The 20,160-nt window shown below is 41.8% G+C and overlaps 1 protein-coding gene across 2 annotated transcripts; it reads right to left on the bottom strand.

The window, feature by feature from the left end:
• Window positions 1-477: 477 nt before the first annotated feature.
• On the bottom strand, window positions 478-18,256 carry ints1 (integrator complex subunit 1). Of its 2 annotated transcripts, none has more exons than XM_065964639.1 (48): window positions 18,110-18,256; window positions 17,638-17,756; window positions 17,256-17,546; window positions 16,931-17,127; window positions 16,423-16,560; window positions 16,114-16,273; window positions 15,893-16,023; window positions 15,522-15,710; window positions 15,076-15,221; window positions 14,845-14,986; window positions 14,573-14,749; window positions 14,370-14,478; window positions 14,147-14,267; window positions 13,975-14,052; window positions 13,715-13,872; window positions 13,492-13,588; window positions 13,315-13,406; window positions 13,157-13,217; window positions 12,863-13,060; window positions 12,516-12,645; window positions 12,076-12,255; window positions 11,721-11,870; window positions 11,460-11,639; window positions 11,259-11,363; window positions 10,978-11,145; window positions 10,689-10,800; window positions 10,413-10,571; window positions 10,173-10,319; window positions 9,974-10,072; window positions 9,607-9,731; window positions 9,239-9,493; window positions 8,980-9,139; window positions 8,763-8,894; window positions 8,100-8,268; window positions 6,425-6,548; window positions 6,213-6,328; window positions 5,966-6,053; window positions 5,583-5,833; window positions 4,033-4,162; window positions 3,547-3,680; window positions 3,244-3,436; window positions 3,016-3,140; window positions 2,764-2,873; window positions 2,502-2,615; window positions 2,341-2,411; window positions 2,147-2,238; window positions 1,878-1,987; window positions 478-1,731 (listed from the first exon to the last, which is right to left on the bottom strand). In XM_065964639.1, the coding sequence occupies exons 2-48, from the start codon at window positions 17,690-17,692 to the stop codon at window positions 1,616-1,618; spliced, it is 6,585 nt and encodes a 2,194-aa protein (XP_065820711.1). In that variant the 5' UTR covers window positions 17,693-17,756; window positions 18,110-18,256; the 3' UTR covers window positions 478-1,615. The 2 variants fall into 2 exon arrangements, with proteins under 2 accessions (XP_065820711.1, XP_020498164.2); XM_020642508.3 differs by having other exon boundaries at window positions 15,522-15,708; window positions 15,918-16,023.
• Window positions 18,257-20,160: the final 1,904 nt, after the last annotated feature.

Raw genomic sequence — 20,160 nt, 5'->3', positions numbered from 1 at the left:
CCTTTGACTCCATCAAGAGGGTTTTCAGATGAAGTCAGTAGCACCGGGCAAAACAACTCACACTTTCATGGCAAAATGGTTTCCATCACAGCATGCGCATCACGCCTTTAATTTGTCTGTTACACGCCAGTGAAGAGCGAGCGTACCTAAGACAGCTGTTTCCATTTTTTTATCAGGATCCACAAATTACTGGAATGGAATGGAAAAGCCACAAAGCTTGCACCATTTCTTTTTCAGAATCCATCTAGTTTTACATGCTGGAATATCATCCTGGAAGGTAATTATTGGTTCTTGTGAAATCTGTTTTTATAACTTTAATGCTCACATGCTTTTTTTTTTTTTTTTAAATCAAACATCGATTAATTGTCTCCATCGAATTCTTCAACTACAGTTGTTCAACGCTGATATGTTCGCCATTTACTTTCCATCAGGAAAAGCCGGGTATACATATATTAAAAAAAAAAAAAAAGAGAGAGATATTACAAAAGTCTTTTTATTCCATTCACATGAAGTTGGCTCACAGATTGTGTTAACAGTAAAGCAATGTGACCTCACCTGAAGTGTCAGGTTCTTTGAAGCTACTGTAAATAAAGCAGTGAAGGGATAACACATTTCATTGGATTTGCCCCCCCGGGACAAATAAAGTTTTTTGAATTGAATTGAATCCTTTTCTCCACCAATGTATAATTAGATTGTATAATGACACATTATTCTGCCATACAAAGTTATTGAAATGTAGCTTGTGTGCATGACAACGTGGCATTACTAAGTTTGAAAACTCAAGATTTAGAGGAACATGACAGTAAAGTTGCTACCACAGAATATTTCTAAGGTTTTAACTAAAAAAAAAAAAAAAAAAACTCAACATAAACAGTCAATTTTTAATGATGTAATGATGTAGATATCTCAATTGAATTTATAATAATAAAATAAGTCAATGTGAGAGTGCTGTTTCTTTTTAAATATGACACGAGCTCTGTATTAGTAATAATAATACACTGAATCATTTAATAACTACTGCAGTGAGAAACTCCCATTGAGGTGTTTGAAAATTAAATAATTGTATGTAATGTGTTTAATTCCTGATGTAATGAATTACTTTTAGATTTATATATATTTTTTGCTTATAATATTAATTTAAAATGAATTGTTTTAATGACCGGAGGTTATATATTCTTTATGACGAGAACGGATTATACATTATCCTCACCTCGTAATATTCCAATTCTTGTTATCTCCCTCCATTATTATTTCATTTATAATTACATCATTGGTTTCAAATAACTTGATAAGTAATTAATGCACTAATTGTGGAATTAATACAATGACAGCAATTTACCACTTTTAATTATGACATTTTCAAGTCTTCAGAGGGAGTTTCATTCTTTGAAGTCACTAAATCATCCTGAAGTTATTACATTACTGGAGGCTGCCAGCTCACTGCAGGACCCTTTGATCTGTTACACTGAAGAGCCAACCACTTCTGCAATCGGCCACAATCTAATTAGAGCGATCTGTGAACTAAAGACAATAGAAAGAAATAATCGTGTAGCTCTGGAATGCAGAAAAAAATGGATGACACTGTTTTCAATCAGTCGTGGGGTTCTGTTTGAGGTTATGTCGTTGCTTCCATGTGTAGGACTTTCATGGACTCTGCGATCATTGAGCTGGTGTCAATCTGTCCGTAGATACCCACTAAAAATGCTTTGTGGAGCAAGATGTCTGCGTGTTCTGTGAGGGGGGAAAAAAACACATTACAGCATGAAGCTGTGCTTCTCTGACTACAGTATGACTGAGCTTTTAAAAATCAGGCTGATAATACTGTGTGGTTATGTGTCAATAGAGAGAAACATGGGCTATAAGTACTATAGTCTTACCTTGACAGAGAAGCACATACTCTGGAAGATTGCGGAGAGCAGTTTGTACCACGTCAAAGTTACCGCTGCCCATACAGTACATGAAAGTTGGCAGGAAGTCTGTTGCTAGGCTGCAGCAAAGAAAACATACACTGTTATACGTCGAAATGTAAAAGGTGACAGATATAGACAGATGTGAAGGAGAGTGACAGGGATAAAGAAGCATTTTTTCCCTCTCAGTTCCAGCATGCTACCTGATGGTCTTTTGTCCCAGAGTTATGGACACTTACCAGGGATTGTTCTGGATGCAGCGCAGGGCCAGACTGAAGGCCATGTTTCGACACAAGTCCTCAGACGAAGCCATGAGCCTCTGCAGGTCGTTCTACAAACAGTGACATGAGGCGGTAACAGACATGACACACACACACACACACTGATAGGTACAAGACTGTTTTTTTTTTTTTTTAAGTTGTTTATGACTCACAATGAAGTACTGGATGATCTCTGGGCTCCTCCTCGACTTCTCATCCACCTCTGTCAACACCTCCAACACATCTACAGCAGACGAGGGGGAAAAACAGCATATTACTCATAATGATGCAGGATTTATACATTTGAAAATTGCTGTAGCGGTATATTACTCACCCTCGACTGCCTCTCCTCTCGACATCTTTTTCAGGTACGTTGTCATGTCAGCAGCGCTCAGGGAAACCGTGGCAGATATGTTGACGAGGGGGAGGGAACCAGTGGCCATGTCGTCTGAAAAAGAACAACATAAATATTTACTGAGATGGAAAAAGTGCAACATTGGCTTTTAACTTAATATGTTACTAAATAACTTCAAGGTTGTTTTCTACACTTTAAATAGCGTGGATGTCATGAAATACTCAAATCCTCATGCACTTACCTTCTCCCTCTTCTGGTGTGACCTCTGCAGACGAACTCCTAACAGGCAGAGTGAGTCCGGCCAGCAGAGACTTTAACTGAACCAGGTCCGGGTTTTCAGCACACAGAGTCCTGGCAGGAAAAAAAACAAACAGCAAGATAAATAAATAAGCATTAATGCTGAAAACACAGTGAGCACAGTTTCCTGGTTGGTAATTTAATTGTCACATTTTTATCCTTATCTATATTTAAAAAAAAAAAAAAAAAAACTTACTGCAAGATGCCAGAGTGCTTCTGTAAAAAGGGAATGGCAGCTGCTGCATCATGGGTAATGTACTTCTGTGTGAACTGCAAAAACTTGTTAATGAAGAGGAACGGAGACCGAGACCTCTGGAAGTTCTAAAAGAGGAAAAATGCGGAAAAATGTGTAAGCATGATGAACCTCTGATTCATTAAATCCACTCATTATAAATCATACTCTGATGTGTGAGGTTCTACCTACCTGCAGGACTTTCATAAAGGACAGAAGGCAGTCTTGAAGCGCCCTCTGGTGGTCGCTGTGGAAAACAAGGGGCTGCAGCAGTTCCAAAATGGCAAGTACATTACTAAAGAACATCATGTGGTTCTGCTGCCGAAACTCCTGCAAGTTGAGGTGAATGCGACCGCGTAACAGCCCTGCAATCATGGGCATGTGTCTGCAAACAAAAGAATGGAAAAATAGTTAGCAAGATGAAAACAGAAGATCTGGTGTTTGTAAAAAAAAAAAAAAAAAAACGAAATGAGAAAATAGTTCCGCATTTTATACCTGAGCAAAAGGACAGGGTGGGACACAGCCAGCTTTCTGCATGCCAGGTTGGCATCAGAGGCTCGGTTCTCAGCAGACTTTGAGTCTCCGATATCAGCGAGGAGTGTGACCAGCCGATGCACCAGGACATCGAGCTGAAGAGAAAAACAATGCAGTAAGAATTATTCTTAGAGTCGTTCTTTAAGTTGTACACATTAGACAAAATTATTTTTGAGAAATCCCAATTTTCAGAATGAGGATTGATTCCTGTGGAGGGTGGATGGATGCAGCTCAGGTCTTTCATTACTTTTCACCTACTTAGTGATGCAATAGAACACTACAGTGTATTTTTACTCCTGCTTTTCCCTAATGGGCTTCACTTTCACATTTCATGTATTTAAAACCAGATATTTAACTTCATATTGGGACACTTTCAACGATTTTCCCTTGGAAGCATGACTTACAAAATGGAATCACATCTGCATGCTAATGGATGGACATGTTTACCTTGCAGCTGCTGCCGTACGCGGCCCCCCCGCTGCTGAAGGTGCCTTCAGGCAGGGTAACGTGCTGGATGACCTCCGGGAAGTGCAGATAGATCTGCAGCAGCAAGTTCTGGCACCGCTTACTCATCGCACTGAAGGACAGAAAGAATGAGCGAAACGAGATGTATGATACGGGATAAAGACGAGGCATCAACTACATGAATTAGATTTTAGGAAATACATTTCATTAATGGCTTAAGAGAGTGTAGCTGTCCATGGTAAAGAGAAAAGCTTAGTGGCAAAATAATCCAGAATGTAAATCCCTGATGTTGTTGAATTGTGTAGTTTGAAGGGATGTAAGTGACAGTGATTGGTTGACCGATTTTGTGTAGCTATAGAAACTTTGTCAGCTCAGTGATTTTAATTCTACAGTCACACTCCTGTTATAAAGCAAACAATGTTCTTAGTTTGGTCAAATTCACTCCCTCCCTCCCTTTGAACAGATTCAAAACACTTCAGATATCACTGAGCTGAGATAAGGGAGCACCATAAAGCACTCCTCTATTGTTACAGCCTCAAAGCAACATCATTAATGTACACTAATACAAACTAAGAACATCAACAGCGTAATGTAATTCACAAGCGTTTTCCTCTCAGTCACTGTGGTTTCATATAATCCTCAGAGGCTCTTGTCAGGCTTCAATGACGCGCTCTTTGCTAACTTTGGAGTTTATTCAAGCTATGAATTAAGAAAATCTGAACGACCTTGACCAAGAGGAGAGAAGCTGCTGGTTGCTCAACAGTTTCTGTGTAATTGGAATAAACACCAGCTTATCTGGGAGCAAGGTTGCACAAGAAGAATGCTAAACATTCAATCAAGTGTGTATTCAACACAAGGCCAAACCCCTTTACTCTCAACATGTTTTTTTTTTATTTTTTATCCCGCCATGTTTTTTTCCGCCAGCAACTATTTTACCAGGCAGCTTAGCTGTACTTAAAATACTGTAATTCGGGAGCTAATTTTGCTTGACCTTGGCCAAAGTTTCCTCATTAAAGTGGTTTAATAACCAGAGACATGTTCATGAAAGGAGGGTTTGACTCCACAAAGAGTTGCACCCTGATCTCTGACAGCTAAGTCAGAGCAGGAATTCACAACACAGGCAAGTTTAGAGCTTCAGCCTTAATCCTCTTGGCTTCATTATAATGCACTGAGCTTTTAAAGAGATCACAGTACAGACGACTTCTGCTGGTTTTAATTTCACACCAATAGACCTAATTATCGAGTTTTCCCTGGTCCACAGCAGTGCGGCTGACAGAGGAAGTCGAAAAAGTTCATCTGCGCGGCGAAAAGGAAATCTACTGCGATCTCCCCCAACTTTATCAGCACATGGTTTAGGAACAAAAAAAAAAAAATTACTTTCTGCTAATTAGAAAGAACAATGCGACGTGTCCGAATGGAATGGTGAGCACTATAGTGAACCTTACATGACAAAATGTGATGAGCATATGTGTGTGAATGAAAGAGGAGTCTTCAATCCATTAATACACTACATGGAAAAAAAAACGCCTTACCTGTCCTCCCATTTCTTTGTGCAGTTGATGAGGTACTCCGAGACTTTCTTGATGTTTTCCAGCTCCCCGCTGCAGTAGGAGTGAAGGAGGGGCAGCCTGGACTGGATGAGGGAGCAGGAGGTCTGGTCCAGGCTGCTTTTGTCATCGTGCGGCGAGTCACGGCTGTGGAGCTCCGACTCCGACAGGATCAGGTCCACCAGGCTGATGAGCTCCTCTGAACTGAGCCGCAACACAAACTTTTCGGTTTTCTTCTGCACAGACAACAACAAAAAAAAAAAAGGAAGAAGAAGAAATAAATCAGAAATGAACTCCCACAGACTTTAATCACACCATAAACACAGGGAAATATTTGTGAACACTCCCATGAGGGATTTGGATCTTACTTGGGGGATCTTCTGGTCACGTCCTTGCCAGATACGCGGGATGTGGCTGCACGCCCACAGAAAATCCAGGGCAGATGACGGGTCAAGTCTGAAAAAACATAAACACACACAGTTCTCATAATCTCTCATGCTAAGAAACAAAATGCTCAATGCACCCTCAAAGGAACTAGAAAATGTTCCTCAACTAAGAACTGCACATTGATCAATTAATGTCATAAAATAACAGCTAAGAATAAAGGTGTTGTACTTGTAGTCTCTGCGTTTGCTGAGTAGAGCGCTGATACACTGCAGGAGGGTGGACCAGTTTGACTGATGTGTAAGCAACGCTAAAAGATAAGGCCTGTATGCAGGGGTCCCCCGTGCCTGGAATAATTGGAAAAGGATGCATCAGAAATGCAGAGCACACGTTTAGTAAGACAAGAGAACAAAACATTATCTGCAGGTGCATGTTTGTCTTACCTTGTTGAGGGCAAACAGAAGTTTCTGCTGAAGGTCTGGACACACTGACGTGACCTCAGGGTCCAGATGCTCCAGCCAGTCCACCAGCAGCCCAGAGCTCAGTCCTGACTTTGTCACCTCAGAGCTGGAGGCAAAGATGAAACCGAGAGGTTACAGATGCAACATCTTTTACATTCTTATTGCATTGATCTAGATCTAAAAACAACACATCCACAACACAGCTGAGCTTCATTTTTCACCCCGCATTCATTAAAACAGGGTCAACAGAAAAAAATGTGACTGTGACTCAGATGTGAATCTCAGCACTGTATGGGTAGGCATGGTAACACAACATGGACAAATGATTCCCCTTCTTGCAAAAACTGAAAATCCCAGAAATGTAAGAGGACCGAATCTAACAAAGGACTCATTATACACCACAAAGTCAGTGAAGTTGCAGTCCTGTTCTCTGTGTGTGCGTTCCCCCGTTGTTAGACTAGAGAAAATTCATTGTGCTGCTATCATACAGTCTTTGGCAGCTACCGGATATTTAAAGGTGGAGTGTTTACTTTCAGCGCATGAGTTAATGTCACTGGATTTATCGAGCCACCTTAAATGTCAAAATAATAACTGACCACTTGTGTTTATTTTTAACGTCTCTCCTGCATGACACCTTCGTGATGGTTGGATTTTCAAGCGCTCAAAAAAGTGTATATATATTTCAGCTGTATTATGATTATTACTGAAAATATTCTATTTGCGTGCTCAGGCCTGATTGGGCCTGCAGGCAAGTGGGGAAGTGGGGATTCAGGAGTGGGGACAATCAGGCTTTCACACGGGAAGGGGCTACTGGGCCTCGTGTGAGTGCATCCTTAGAGTAAGAAACGTATTCTACAAGCATAAACCCTGGTGGAGCATTATTTTAAGGTAAAGCCTTAATAAGGCGCAAATCACAATTCTTAATAAATCACAAATACAGGAAGCAGCTTGTTGAGCTTGTTGCTGAAACACTGAGCCATTAAATACAACACGTTTTGTAAAATCCATTTTGGTTCTACAATTCCAAGTTAAAACTCGTGGAGACATCCACAACTGTTCTAACTTAGGAAACTGGACCTTCCGTGGTGCAGCTGAATGCAGCACTAAGCCAAAAGTTAATGTTCAACAAGTGCTCAATGTTCTGGTTCATCAAAGCAAACAGATGCAAAGATTTGACCAACAACACTGATTCACTTGAAAGCTATCTTAATGATACAAAAGGCTGACATGAGTAGTAACATGGCTTCTACAGTTTAAAGTAAACTCTCTTCTTAGAGTACACAGACAGTGTTGAACACACACACGTGCAATCACTTCGTCTAACTTGTACTTCTTAGAACAGAGCTTGTTTGTGTCACTGAACAGCCTTTCACTATTTACCAGCCTCACTGGCACAATGAAAAGATTCTGTAATCTGTTCTGATTTTCACTGGATATGAAATGAAGTAAAGCTGCAAAACCAATTAAATCTTTCTGAACCAAATCAAATACCAGTTTCTGAGTACACGGCCACAGGCGGCATGCAAAGCTTTGGTATATTTGTCACCAGCAGACCCTCTTTTTTTTTTTTTTTACTTTTTTTTTTTATTCTTTCTGTCCTCTCAAATGTAAATGCTTCTTGCATGACTTGGAAGGGAAATAGAATTGCAGTGCTCACTTGTTAGAATCAGGTTCCTTTTTCACAGCTCGCTCCTCGCTTTCCGGAAGCAGCAAGGAAATCACCGTGGCAACAGGGCCAGCTGTCCCGTTCTGTGTACCAACAGTCATCAACAGAGACAGCAGCTCCTCCAGATATGGTGACCTCACCGCCATCAGGCCCTGTAACACTGGGAGACAGTCAAAACAGCACGGTTAGAAACGGCCCCACTATGACGGATTCTTTTCTAATAAAAGTCAATGATAAGAGTGGCAACATCTGTTTGCTTTAGTGACAGCGAACCTTTTTAATCACAACATTCACAACAGGGTTTTATTTTTAATTCAAGCTACCTCTTCTTTATTATATCAGTTTATTTTGATTGATCAGCACTTTTTGTCTTGTGTTGTTTATGCTGCTGTAAAAAACCCAAAGTGGTGCTGGAAGGAATCAATTGTAGGATTTCAAGTCTCAAAAATATATTCTTAAAAAAAAAATGTGATTTTAAATTTTAAAATTGAGCTTGATTAAAGAATTAAGTATTCTTACATTGAAAAATCGATTTGATTCCCAGACTCTGTCAGTTAATGAACTATTCTCCTAGTGTTTGAAACGTTAAATCTGATCTATAGTTCTATCAAAATCAAAGCACATTCACTTCCACACAATGACTCTTGTGAATACCTTTTCCGATGAGCTCCCCTTCTGCATTACATCGCTCTCCAGCTTTCAGCATTGCAATAATGGCTCTGAGTGGCACTTCAGTGTCTCTGTGATAAGCCAGCGCCTCAGCCAGGTGGAGGAAACCTGAGCGCACTGTATGCAGGGTAGACACAACGTGTCACTCGCTGTGTTTACAAAGGAATCTTCATTTGAGAAGATAAATGGATGAAGTGCTTACCATCGCTGTGCCTGTGTTTCTGAGAGTTCTGACCAGCGAAGGTTTTGAGCAAAGTCTTCAGTGGTCCCGCCTCCACAGTAGGGCTGTCTAACCAGAGCGACAACCCAACAATGACCTTGGAGAATAGCGAGGAGAAAGCAATGTCCTGCGGGACAAGACGCTGGAAGGACATCAAGCAGGAGAAAACAGAACATATGTTTTATATTTCAAGATGGAAGAACAGAAAATAACACATGCACTGACTGTCAGTGAGGCTTACCTGGTAGAGGTGAAGCTGACGCATCAGAGGACAGGACAGGGCGTGGTTGTGGTGCATGGACATGATAATAGGCCCAGCATGAGCGGATGCTAGCAGAGCTGCAATGGCCTGTAGGAGCCTGAAAGCCAACCCGGCCTGCTGGATTTGTCCCTGCTTGGCCCGCATCAACTCTTTAGCCAAGGCTTGCTGCAGGGCCAGAGAGAGCTGGCTGGGAGGGGGGCCATGCCAGTGGGGGTCCACATTTACGGGGAATATCTGTGGAGGCAAGGGTAATAGAAATAAGACGGTTTGACAAAGAAGAGAATGTGAAACAAGAAGAAACTCTTTCCATAATGGAAGTGGGAGAAAAAAAAGAAAGTTAATCTCACCTGAAGCAACATGCCAGTTAGATCATCGTCAGGCCCGACCGCAGGAAGCTGAGCGGCTGTTCTCATCTTCACAGAGCTTTGGGGCGTTTCCACGGTAACTTTGGCCTTACTTGTTTCAGCAGAATCTGTCAGGGAAGATTCAGTCAAAAAAAAGGAAATGGAATCATCAAGATTACGTTTTTGGAAGATTTCCTTTTTAGTTTCTTGAAAAACAAATATCCCTATGGCACAAGAGCTCAAGAGTAAAAATTAAAACCTTTTTTAGTACATTTAAAAAAATAGTGAGTAATACATTTTTTTTTAATTAAAACATTTTACAGAGAAAATGACTCAAATAAACAACAACTTGGAAGCTGAAGTCACCAACCTCTGTCTGGAGGAAGAGAAGAGCTCAGCAATGAATGAAAAGTGTGCCCCCCAGTGGCCCCTCGCTCATGCTGCACTTCAACCAGGTGGGCCATGTAGTCTATTTCAGGATAAATACGAAATGGGATAAATCATTAATATTTTCAAACTGTAAGTCTCAATATGAAACCTTTACAAATGCTTAATATCAGCACTCTTACGCTTGTCCATGATGCAGTCTTCCAGCGTCTGTGGCTCATGGGAGACCGCCTGGTCCAGGTACTGCAGGAGTTTACTCATGCTGGACACGGGAATGCCAAAGGACTGGACAAACAGCAGCAGCTGCTCAGACTCCAGATCGTGCAGAGCTAGGCAGAAACACATGTTTTTTTTCCATTAAAATATAAACATTGATTATAGGGTAATTACTGCAGAAATTCTTGTTCTATGGCAAGTCATACCTGCATCAACCAATCGAGAAACCTCTGATCGGATCATCCTCAGTTTCAACCAATCAGGCAGCAGTAGAGCCTCTTCTGATGTGTCCACCAGGAAGGCGGTGGGCAGAGGTTTTTTGTCGGGAAACCAAATGTCCAAAAGAGCGTAGAAATCACTCTCTCCTTCAAAAAAAAAAAAAAAAAAGAAACACCACAATGGTAAAAAAAAACAAAAAACATGTTCTTAAAGCTCATTTAAAAAAATTTGCAAACATGGATCTGTGATGTAATCAGGACTACCTTTGGGTGGCCCAAGAGTCAGCAGGATGACCATGGCATGGACTACAAGAATGTGCATCGTAGCAGTCTCTCCTGTGGTCCAACGCAGGAACACCTGGTCCTGAGATTCTGACTGAAAAGAGACAGGAAAAGTGCTCGTCGTGTTACAAATATTCTTAAAAGCCTACAGTGATTATCTTGAGTTCAGTTTTTCACCAGCAGATGACATTTCAGTGGAAGGATCAAACTGAGTGAGTCATGTTGTTAATGATACAGTTAAGTCAAGAACCCATCTATGGCCATTGCTCACCCAGCTGTAAAGATCCTCCCCCTCTTTGGTCTTCCTCATCCTTTTGATGTACGTAGAGAAGATGGTGAGAAAGGCACTGAGCACAGCGTCAGACTCGGGCCTGCACGAGTGTCTGGAGAAAAGGCTGTTCATGATGGTGGAGCGCTCGACGATAAGTCTGGCAACATCCTGCGGGGGAGGTGATTTTTAAGATTAACGTCAGGGCCGCTCCACAAAAAGAAAAACAAATTCAAGAAAAGCGCGCCGTGTTAATATCATTTACAACAACTCAGCGTGATTACCAGAGCCAGGTCGTTATGAGAGGACTGCTCCTCCACTGGTGCATGCTGGGATAGGTAGATGAGATAGGCACTTATAGTCTGCGGATCCGTCTCCATGTGGATGGCCTTAAAGAGAGCAGATGTATCTTCATGAATATTTTTTTTTAATCATAACAGCTTTGCATACAGTCACACTTATTGACCGTGTAATCACACACTTACCTGTTGCAGAGCAGTGGACGTCATGCCTCTGACGCTGTCAAACAAAGGGAGCTTGGGCAGGTCTTGTAGCAGCCACTGATATCCCGGCAAGAGTTCGGCATCTGCGGAGTCTTCTTCCATCGGCTGCTCCCGCTCCTCTCCGTCTCTCAAGCCTCCTTCTATCAGCACCAATGACAAACCCTAAAGACACACATTAAATGTAAGTGGATTCTCGCTTTGTAATAATATGGAGCTGAAGAGTTCTGCTTCCAATTTAAATACCTTTATCGCTAGCACTCGTGATGCCACCTGAGAGGAGCTGAGGCGACGAAGAAAGTAGTCCAGCACTTCACACGTCGTCTGCTCGTCAGCCTTAGGACCCAACAAGAGATCCTGCAGCCGCCCGAGCAGCTGCCTCTGTTTTTGTTGTCTCTAACGGCAGCAACAACAACAAAAAAGTCAGGGTTAGTCAAGACTCACTTTAGAACAGATAAAAGCAGCAAATGTGTGTGAATAGATAGCGTATCAGTTTTGCAATGTAAGCAAAACAGCGATCGCAGATTAGTCGTTAAGAAAACAGGACAATTTGAGTAATTAGTGTGAGCAAATGGTAAGGTATTGTCTTCTGTCAACATACTTGTCGCTTCTTTTGTTTCTGCTCTTTGCTCTCTCCCTCTTCATCGTCCTCTATCGGTAAACTGTCATCAGCAGCGTCATGCAAAAGAAATTCGCAAAGGCACTGCACTGGAAGCACATCCAAGGACCCCTCACTGGACTGGACCAAATCAGCCAACCACGGCATGGACTGAGACGAAGCCTGGGAAGAAATCAGAATGTGCTTTAGTTACAGGAAACACACTGCAGGCAATAATAAAGAGGATAAAGGATTTTTTTTTTTCCATCAAAGTTGTTCCCTGTTTTAATCCAAAGTAAATACAGAACAAGCTCAAAGATTTTCGAGACCCAAAAAGGGGGGCCTGAAGAAAAAGTCTCAGAGCAGTGTCGCTGATATTTTGCAGCTTGCGAATTTTAAATGGTACGCAGGAGAAAGATATGCGAGTAGGTTTGAGGCATTACCTGTCTCTGGATGATGTTGAGGAGGAAGTCAGGGTTGCGGCTGCGGCAGAGGAGATGTCCCAGACGCAGGGACTGGTTTAGAGTTTTTACCTGCTCCTGGATCTGAGGAGGAGGTCGGCGAGAAGGACCCCTGAACACAAACACCGAGTCAATCTTCCACTCAAGCAGCTGTTGGCATTGACAGCTTCCTTGCTTTATTCAAAACAGTACTGTGCAAACTCACAAGTTGTATACAGTCTCAATGAAATTGAAGTCAGTTTCCCCCCTTCTATCTAATTTTCTGCTAGAGAGAGTGTGTTCATCTAATAGCTACAAGTTGCATGAAGTCATTGGTCTTTCTCTCTTACTGTGGATCCAGACTGGTAAGCTGAGACAACAGCAGGCTGTTGCTCTCTGTGATGGTCTGTTTGGTGGAGGCTGCAGCCAGGTGGCTCTCAAAGGCCAGGATCTCTTGTTTCTCTCTCTGGGAGATCTGCAGCTCCCTGTTGATCATCTCCGTCTTTGTGTCCTCATCCGCAACCGTGCATGGAGGGTAGGTATAGTTACTGCAGCGGCAACATACAGAGATGTGTGTTAGCTGATCAGCAACGTCCACTTTACTTACTTTATTTACTTGATTGTAAACTAAGATGTTCACCTACTTTGTCATAACCATCTCCATGAGCATCTTCAGTGTAGGATAGCCATCCCATGCAGCCATACCTAAAGGGAAGAAAATGAAATATGGTGTATAAGTACAAAATGATTAATATCTTAGAGCAATTCATTATATAGAAACAATTAAAAGGGATCGTTGTACCTATTTTCTGAGGATTAAACGCAGCCACCACAAGCAGCAGCAGCCATGCCTTCCAATACAGTGTAGATATTGCCAGATTTGGCGGTTGGTACCTTAATATTAAGATCCATTTGTTATTTCAGGTTGTAAACTGTGATTTAAGAGCACTTTCAAAGCCAGAGAAGTCAGATGTGTTACCCTGCAGGCAGCTGGATGTTCTCTGGGTGATGGTATGTACACAGATTCAGCACTGCGTCGATGAGTTGGATCCTCTCCACTTTCACGACCTCCAGATCTGCTCAAACAGCAACAGTCAGCGTTACTCAAATGTATACATCAACAACTCCTGCGAGGGAGTTCATATTAAATATCTAACTTGTGATGAATGACGTTCACAGTTGGGAGCACAATGGTCACACACCGTCAGACTGAACTCCGGCAGCTCTTTTAACCAGGTGATCTGCCAGCTCCATGGCGTCGGCCGGGCCCAGGGGCAAATCACGGGACAGCCCGATCACCAGGATACGCATCAGTGTGTCCTCCAGCAGAGGCACCTCGGAGCAGAGGCGAAGGAAGAAACTGTAGAAGTAAAAAAAAAAAACATAGTAAGGTAACAGTTAAACTGCAGACAGAAAAAAGGACAATTTATTTTGAAGTATGCAAAAAAAAAAAAAAACTCACTTTCTGTCACTCTCTGGAGGCCAGTTGTCCCACTTGTAATATGTCTCAGGTTGCTCGGTGAAAAGCACTTTGTGAAGGCTGAGGACATGGAAAAGAGTGATTATATATAAAGTACCTGGACACATGTTTGACCTGTGCACATTTAACACATCAGAGATTCACAGTAACTGACCAGTGAACGTAGTCTTTTGCGCCGACTTTGCTGATCGTAGGAACGACAGAGTGAAGCCACCATACAGCGTCTCTCTGGATGGAAGCTATTTGATTCTGAAATGACCTCAGGGCCTCCAGATCTGGAACAAACCAATCATGTGTTGAAGGCAAAGCTGATTCTGCTTATTGTGGTTAAAAAAATATATATATTAATAAAAAAAAACAAAAAAAACAGCACTAACTCTTCTTCTCTCCTTTGTCCCAAGCGACGCCAGATTCTTTGACCTGAGCGGTGATGCCCAGCATCATTGAGACGGTCAGTAAATCTGTCACCTGGATGACAAAACGCTCCTGCAGAAGAGACGAGGATGAACAGTTCAAAGTCAAGTAAAAAATCATGAAAGCAAAAGAAAAGAATTGGGATTGCTGTTGAATCTAGATTTACTTTGAACTCCATGTCCACATATGTGGCCTCCTTTCTCTCTTGCATCAAACCAAAGCAGAAGGACTGGAAGTTGATCTCATGTTTGGTCTGTTTGATGATTTCTCTCAGCAATGCTCGGGAGGCGCGGAGGTAATCGTCCTTATTTGTCAGCAGGTCCTGGAACACCATGGCCAAGAACTACACACACGATGGGAGAGGGGGAGAAACAAGTGGTTAAAATCGTAACATCTATTCTTAGCCCTCATTATTCCTCATAACTTCATTCATTTCACCTTTGGGCCCTGCTCGGGGCTGTGCTGCAGCACTGTGTGCAGGACTTGCATGTTGTTTGGATTCCGGGCATTGGACAGCTCGTTGAAGATCACCAGCTTCACCATAGTGCCTAGGTTGTCTCTGTGTGCATTCAGCAGCTCTCTGGAGAATCGACAGCCGAAGCACCAGTTAGTGTGAGTCACTATGAGTCACAGCCAGTTCACGGTCAAAACATGAAAAGCTCCACAGACCTGACACACAGCATGTAGTGGTTGAGGAGGACTTTGGGTTTGAGGCGGATCTTGATCAGGTTGGAGATCACCTCCATGTCGTCCGCTCCGTGGCTGTTGCTGTTCATGCACAAAGACATGAGGAGGTCTTGAGCGGGTCGCGTCAGCTGTTCAAACACAAAAACAAAGAAAGTGAGTCTCAATAGAGTCATCCCAATTCCTCATTATTTCATTAAAATTTACCATCAACATAAAAAAAAAAGACAACGCACAAAATGTTTAAGACAGATTTGAGTGTCTCTTCCTTTTAATCTGTGATTCATAGTTACAAATAATGTAATACAATGTATCACAATGTTGATACCAGTGTAGTAAAAGTATCAAATGCATCTACAATTAAAAACCACTGAAATGTTTAAAAAAATAAGCATTGTGAGTGATTTATTCCAGGACTATCTGGTACTTACCTTTGGGTTCTGGAGCCACATCTCCAGCCTCTGCACGGCCATGAGCCGCGCCTCTTTGTAGCCACACGTGGCCGTGAGCAGACGCAGCAGGTTCCGGGACACGTTGTCCATCGGCTGCCTTCGGTTCAGCTGATCCCTGAGGACATCCAGCACATAGTCCTCCACGCTTTCTGCCAGTTCTTCATACCTACAGCGCGCCAGAGGGGAGAAGAAAAAACATCACCATCCAAGGACACTTAAATAATTAGTTATACTGGTAAGATTATCAAAATATCAAAAATGATTTCTTCTAGAACAAGGAATGCAAGTTGTTGTTTTTTTTTTTCTCAAGAAGGTAAAAGTTTAAAGGTGTTTCAAACTGTAGCATCCCTCGTTTCTATTGGGTAGAGTCCGTACCGAGGCATAACCTGTCCATCATCCTCAGGGCTGAGTTTCTCCTCTGCTATCAGCAATTCAGTTTGGCTGTCGTCCTCATCGGGGGTTGAGGGATGAGGGCTGCTTCCTACAAAAAGACAAAACAGACAACACAAACGTAGTATCAGTAATTGCCTCCATTAAACAATCCTGAGTGTTTTTTACAAAGTGACTGTACCTGCACTGAGATCTCCACCAGAGCGGCCAGTGTCGGCCTGCAGCAACATACTCTTAGGAGGCATCTTTGTCCCAAAAGCTGTCTGAATGTTTTCCACAAAGATTTTACAGTGAGAACTGTCTACCCAGATTCTTTCCCCCAGAGAGTCCTCAATGTACACCTGTAAAAAATTTTAAAAAAAAATTAAAAAATAAAAATAAAAATCAAGATTGATTGATTACAAAAATGTAAAACTTAACAATAGAGGTTTAACAATAGCAGTACAAAAGAATGAATTGATACTACTTTGAGTGTCAGAGAGATTCTTACTTTCACAAAGATCTCTGGCCAGTTCTCGTCCTCCTCGTAGGCCGCCATCAGCAGATTGCATGCAAGAACGGACACAAGGCTGTTCCCCTTTGCTTTGAAGTTGATTGAAGCATCCCGGCGCAGGAGGCTGCACAAGGCCTAGAAAATCAGAAAAAAAAAGTTTAGACTAATTCCAACATTTGTAAGGTTCCCTTTTGAGTAGATATGCAAGGCTGAAAATGTGATTTACTATCAATTCCTCTAGTAGTTAGTTACACAACTTTATAGCAAAGGATTCCTAAAGACATCTGTTGCGAATAGTTTATTGTTATGCACCATTAAAAATAAAGAACGCTCTAAACTGTTAATGAAGCAATGATTGAGTTTCCTTTTATGAAGTGAATCATTTAACAACTTTCTTCACCTTTTACAAAACTGCCAGCTTCAATTGCAAAATAAAAATGAAGATAAGGAAGCATTTTCGCTGCAGTGATATTATATCTGTGTTATACAGCATCCCAAAACACACCTCAATAATTCCTTCAGTTGCAAAAACATTGGGCTTGATTTTGGCCAGGAACATGAGGCTGAGGTACAGAGTGATGTCGGGCTTGGCTCGGTTCAACTTGAGTTGTTTCACTGCTCCACACAGCAGTCCCTCGATGCGATCGTCATTTCCTTCTGACTCCGCAGCTTCAATCTCATCCAGCAACACAGCAGGTGACACTACATATAAAAAAAAAAGAAAAGAAAAAAAGAGAGAGCAACAAAGATGAAATATAAACCTTCTTTGTTGTGATCGTTTCTATGTTTCACAAGTTTTCCGAAATCAAGAGTTTTTTTTTTCCATTTACCTTCGATAGGTACGACTGACGGCTCTTTTATCGAGGGTGATATTGCCCTCTTGTCCACAGCGGCTACATCAGCCAGTCGTCCCAGAGCACTGACCGGAGGGGTGGTTGAGAGTTTGGGTCGCTTCGTGAGGCTCGACAGGCCCGATGAGGAGGGCAGGGCGGAGGAAGTGTCTCTCTTGCGATCAGTAGGTAGACCTGATGCTGCTGGCTTCAGGAGGACAGCGGGGGCTTTGGGCTCTCCACCCTGGCTCTTTGATCCAAGAGCAATAAAATCTCCAGGTGGTGGGTGACCTTGGAAACACAAGATGTCACAGAAAGTTGTAATTTGTTTTCTTATTTACCACTAAACAACACTAAGATGAGGCTGGTGTTGATGTTGTACCTGATGGTTTTGCAGCACTGGGGCGCCTGATAGTTGTAGGCTTTGGGCGATTCATCTTGACTTACAAGCACAGGCTCAAGCACGTTGAAAGGGGGGGGCATTTCCTAACCTTCAATTTTCTGTGTAAGGAAAAAAAAAACAACCAGATAATTCAGAATGAGCAACCAAAGTCAGATCACCGAGGATGAAGTTTGTAGCAGCATTATTCCACTTTCTGAGCTCTTACAATTGAATAACTGATTACATGGCAAGGGAAACAACACTCGCGTTATATGAGTAACAAACACACTTTGTTCAGACTCAGCTGTCAGCATTAATGTTGTTGGTAAAGAAAACAAATACAGCAAGAGCTACGAATGAGGCTGCTAGCTATTTTTTGCTAGCTTTAGCTTTTGTCAAGCGCAGCACTGACAGTTTACAGGCGTTAACAAGCCTAAAAGTTACCCAATTTTAATGAAAAAAGGTGCCTTACATGTTTATTCAGTGACATCCGTTTGATCATTATTGGCGTGGATAAAGCACTTTCAACAAAAATCCACGTTTGCTGGCTCTATGCCTTCAGACAACAATGATGGTTTCTTCTTCTCTGAGTCCATGTAGTTCACTCACAAACACTGAAGTGTGTAGCGCCCTCTAGTGGTCAGATGTAAATATCACCAGACCACTAGAGGGGAAATATCTTCGTTTCGTTTTAGCCCTCCGTTCGTTACAGACTGACTTAGACTTAGACTTTCTTTATTGTCATTCAAACTTGTACTTTACAGTGCAGATAAGAACGAAATTTCGTTGCGTTTGGCTCGTTGTAGTGCAGGATAAAAACAGCAGCATGTATTTACATATAAAAAATAAAAATAAGGTGCAGATATAAATAGATATAAAAAGAAAAGAAACTAAACACCTAAACACCTTCAAACTAAAGTTGTTGCATAATTTCCCTCAAGATACCAAAAACTGATGAGTCATCTTTATTTCTGATTTAAGTTTCTACTTCGCCTCGTCTGTACCTTCCTCTAATATTTCATTTTGTCTATTTAACTTAGGCTATGTCTTGATGTTTCTGCAATTGATGGTTTATTTTAATAGCTAATTGCAATTCCCTGTTGTCAACCAAGACTGCATTGGGCCAACCAGCCTAACTAATTCTTCTTTTATAGGTTATACGTTTTAAATATTGTAGTTTTACGGAAGTATGTTTGACACACAGCCGTTACCTACAGTAATTTAAATAATGTAGGATTAACTGGCGGGTATTTTCTCATTGGAGGCTTGTCACGATTATTATTATTATTATTATTATTATTATTATTATTATTATTATTATTATATCTTGCTAATGTTAATCATTGGCATTATGGCCGATGGCCACTGGGGGGCAGTGTAAGCAGTCACTGAGTAGGCTTAAACTACAAGCGTAGGCCACTTATATTTATTCTAAAGATAGACATAACAGAGCCTAGCATTAGAAACCTACGGAAGCGTATTGCATTCATGTGGAGAATTATTATTTTTTGCCTGGTTTCTTGTTATTACGAGATAAAGATAAGTGATAAAGATAAGTGATACGTTTATGAACAAATTGCACTTTCAAATTCAAAGCGGAACTTTAAGAGGAAGTATTTAGAGCCGGCATAACTGGACCCCCAACTTTAACACTACCTTTAGAGGGTCAATTAATTGAAGGTAGAACGCTCCTGAGCATCGAAATACAATAACGACATGAAGAATAAGTACAAAATCTCTGGCTCCAGTTTCTTCAAAGTGGAACTGTTTTAGTGCAGGGGTGCCCAAACAGTCGATCGCGATCGACAGGTAGATCGCTGACTGATTCTCAGTCGATCGCGAGATGTTTAGTCAATATAAAATACAATTGTAAAATAGAAAAGTGATTTCAATTTCATCTCATTGCAGTGTTTCCCACACACGATACCTGTGTTGGGAGCCCAAGTATACTTCCGACCTGTGTGTATTTAATTTTTCATTTATTCATGAAATTGCTGCGTGCATGAGAGAGCGAGCGAGAGAGAGAGAGAGAGCGCGCAAGAGAGAGAGTGCAGGCATGCGCAATGACGTGCAGGTAAAACCGGGGGGCTAAATGTTTTACAAAAAAGTCATATATAGAAACTATGCAACGAGTATTAAGCGCATTTGATGAAGCTGCAGCTACTTTTCTCTGCTCCTCTCTGCTGTCATGACTGTGAGCATCGCGGGGCACGAGACACACCAACATACAACGCAAACGGAAACGCACACACACACACACACACACACTTGCACTGGAGCGCCAGCCACCACGCGAACCTTTTTACTTTTTACTTTTAGTGCTACAGCACACAGTTGATCCGTGATCCGTACAGACCGAGGCGGGAACACACGTGACCCGGTCAAACGGTCGGTTGGACTTTACTCCGTTCACTCTCACCGTGTCTGCAGCTAATTTAACAAAAGCAACATCATCTCACAGCAGCCTGCTGTAGTCTGTGAACATCTCCACACAGATTAAAGTTGTTTGTTGTAAACTAAATT

This window comes from Labrus bergylta, chromosome 16 (assembly GCF_963930695.1).
Source record: "Labrus bergylta chromosome 16, fLabBer1.1, whole genome shotgun sequence".
In the NCBI taxonomy this organism is placed as follows: domain Eukaryota; kingdom Metazoa; phylum Chordata; class Actinopteri; order Labriformes; family Labridae; genus Labrus; species Labrus bergylta.
Note: the sequence above shows the minus strand (reverse complement) of the source record. Positions and strands in the feature narration are given on the sequence as shown.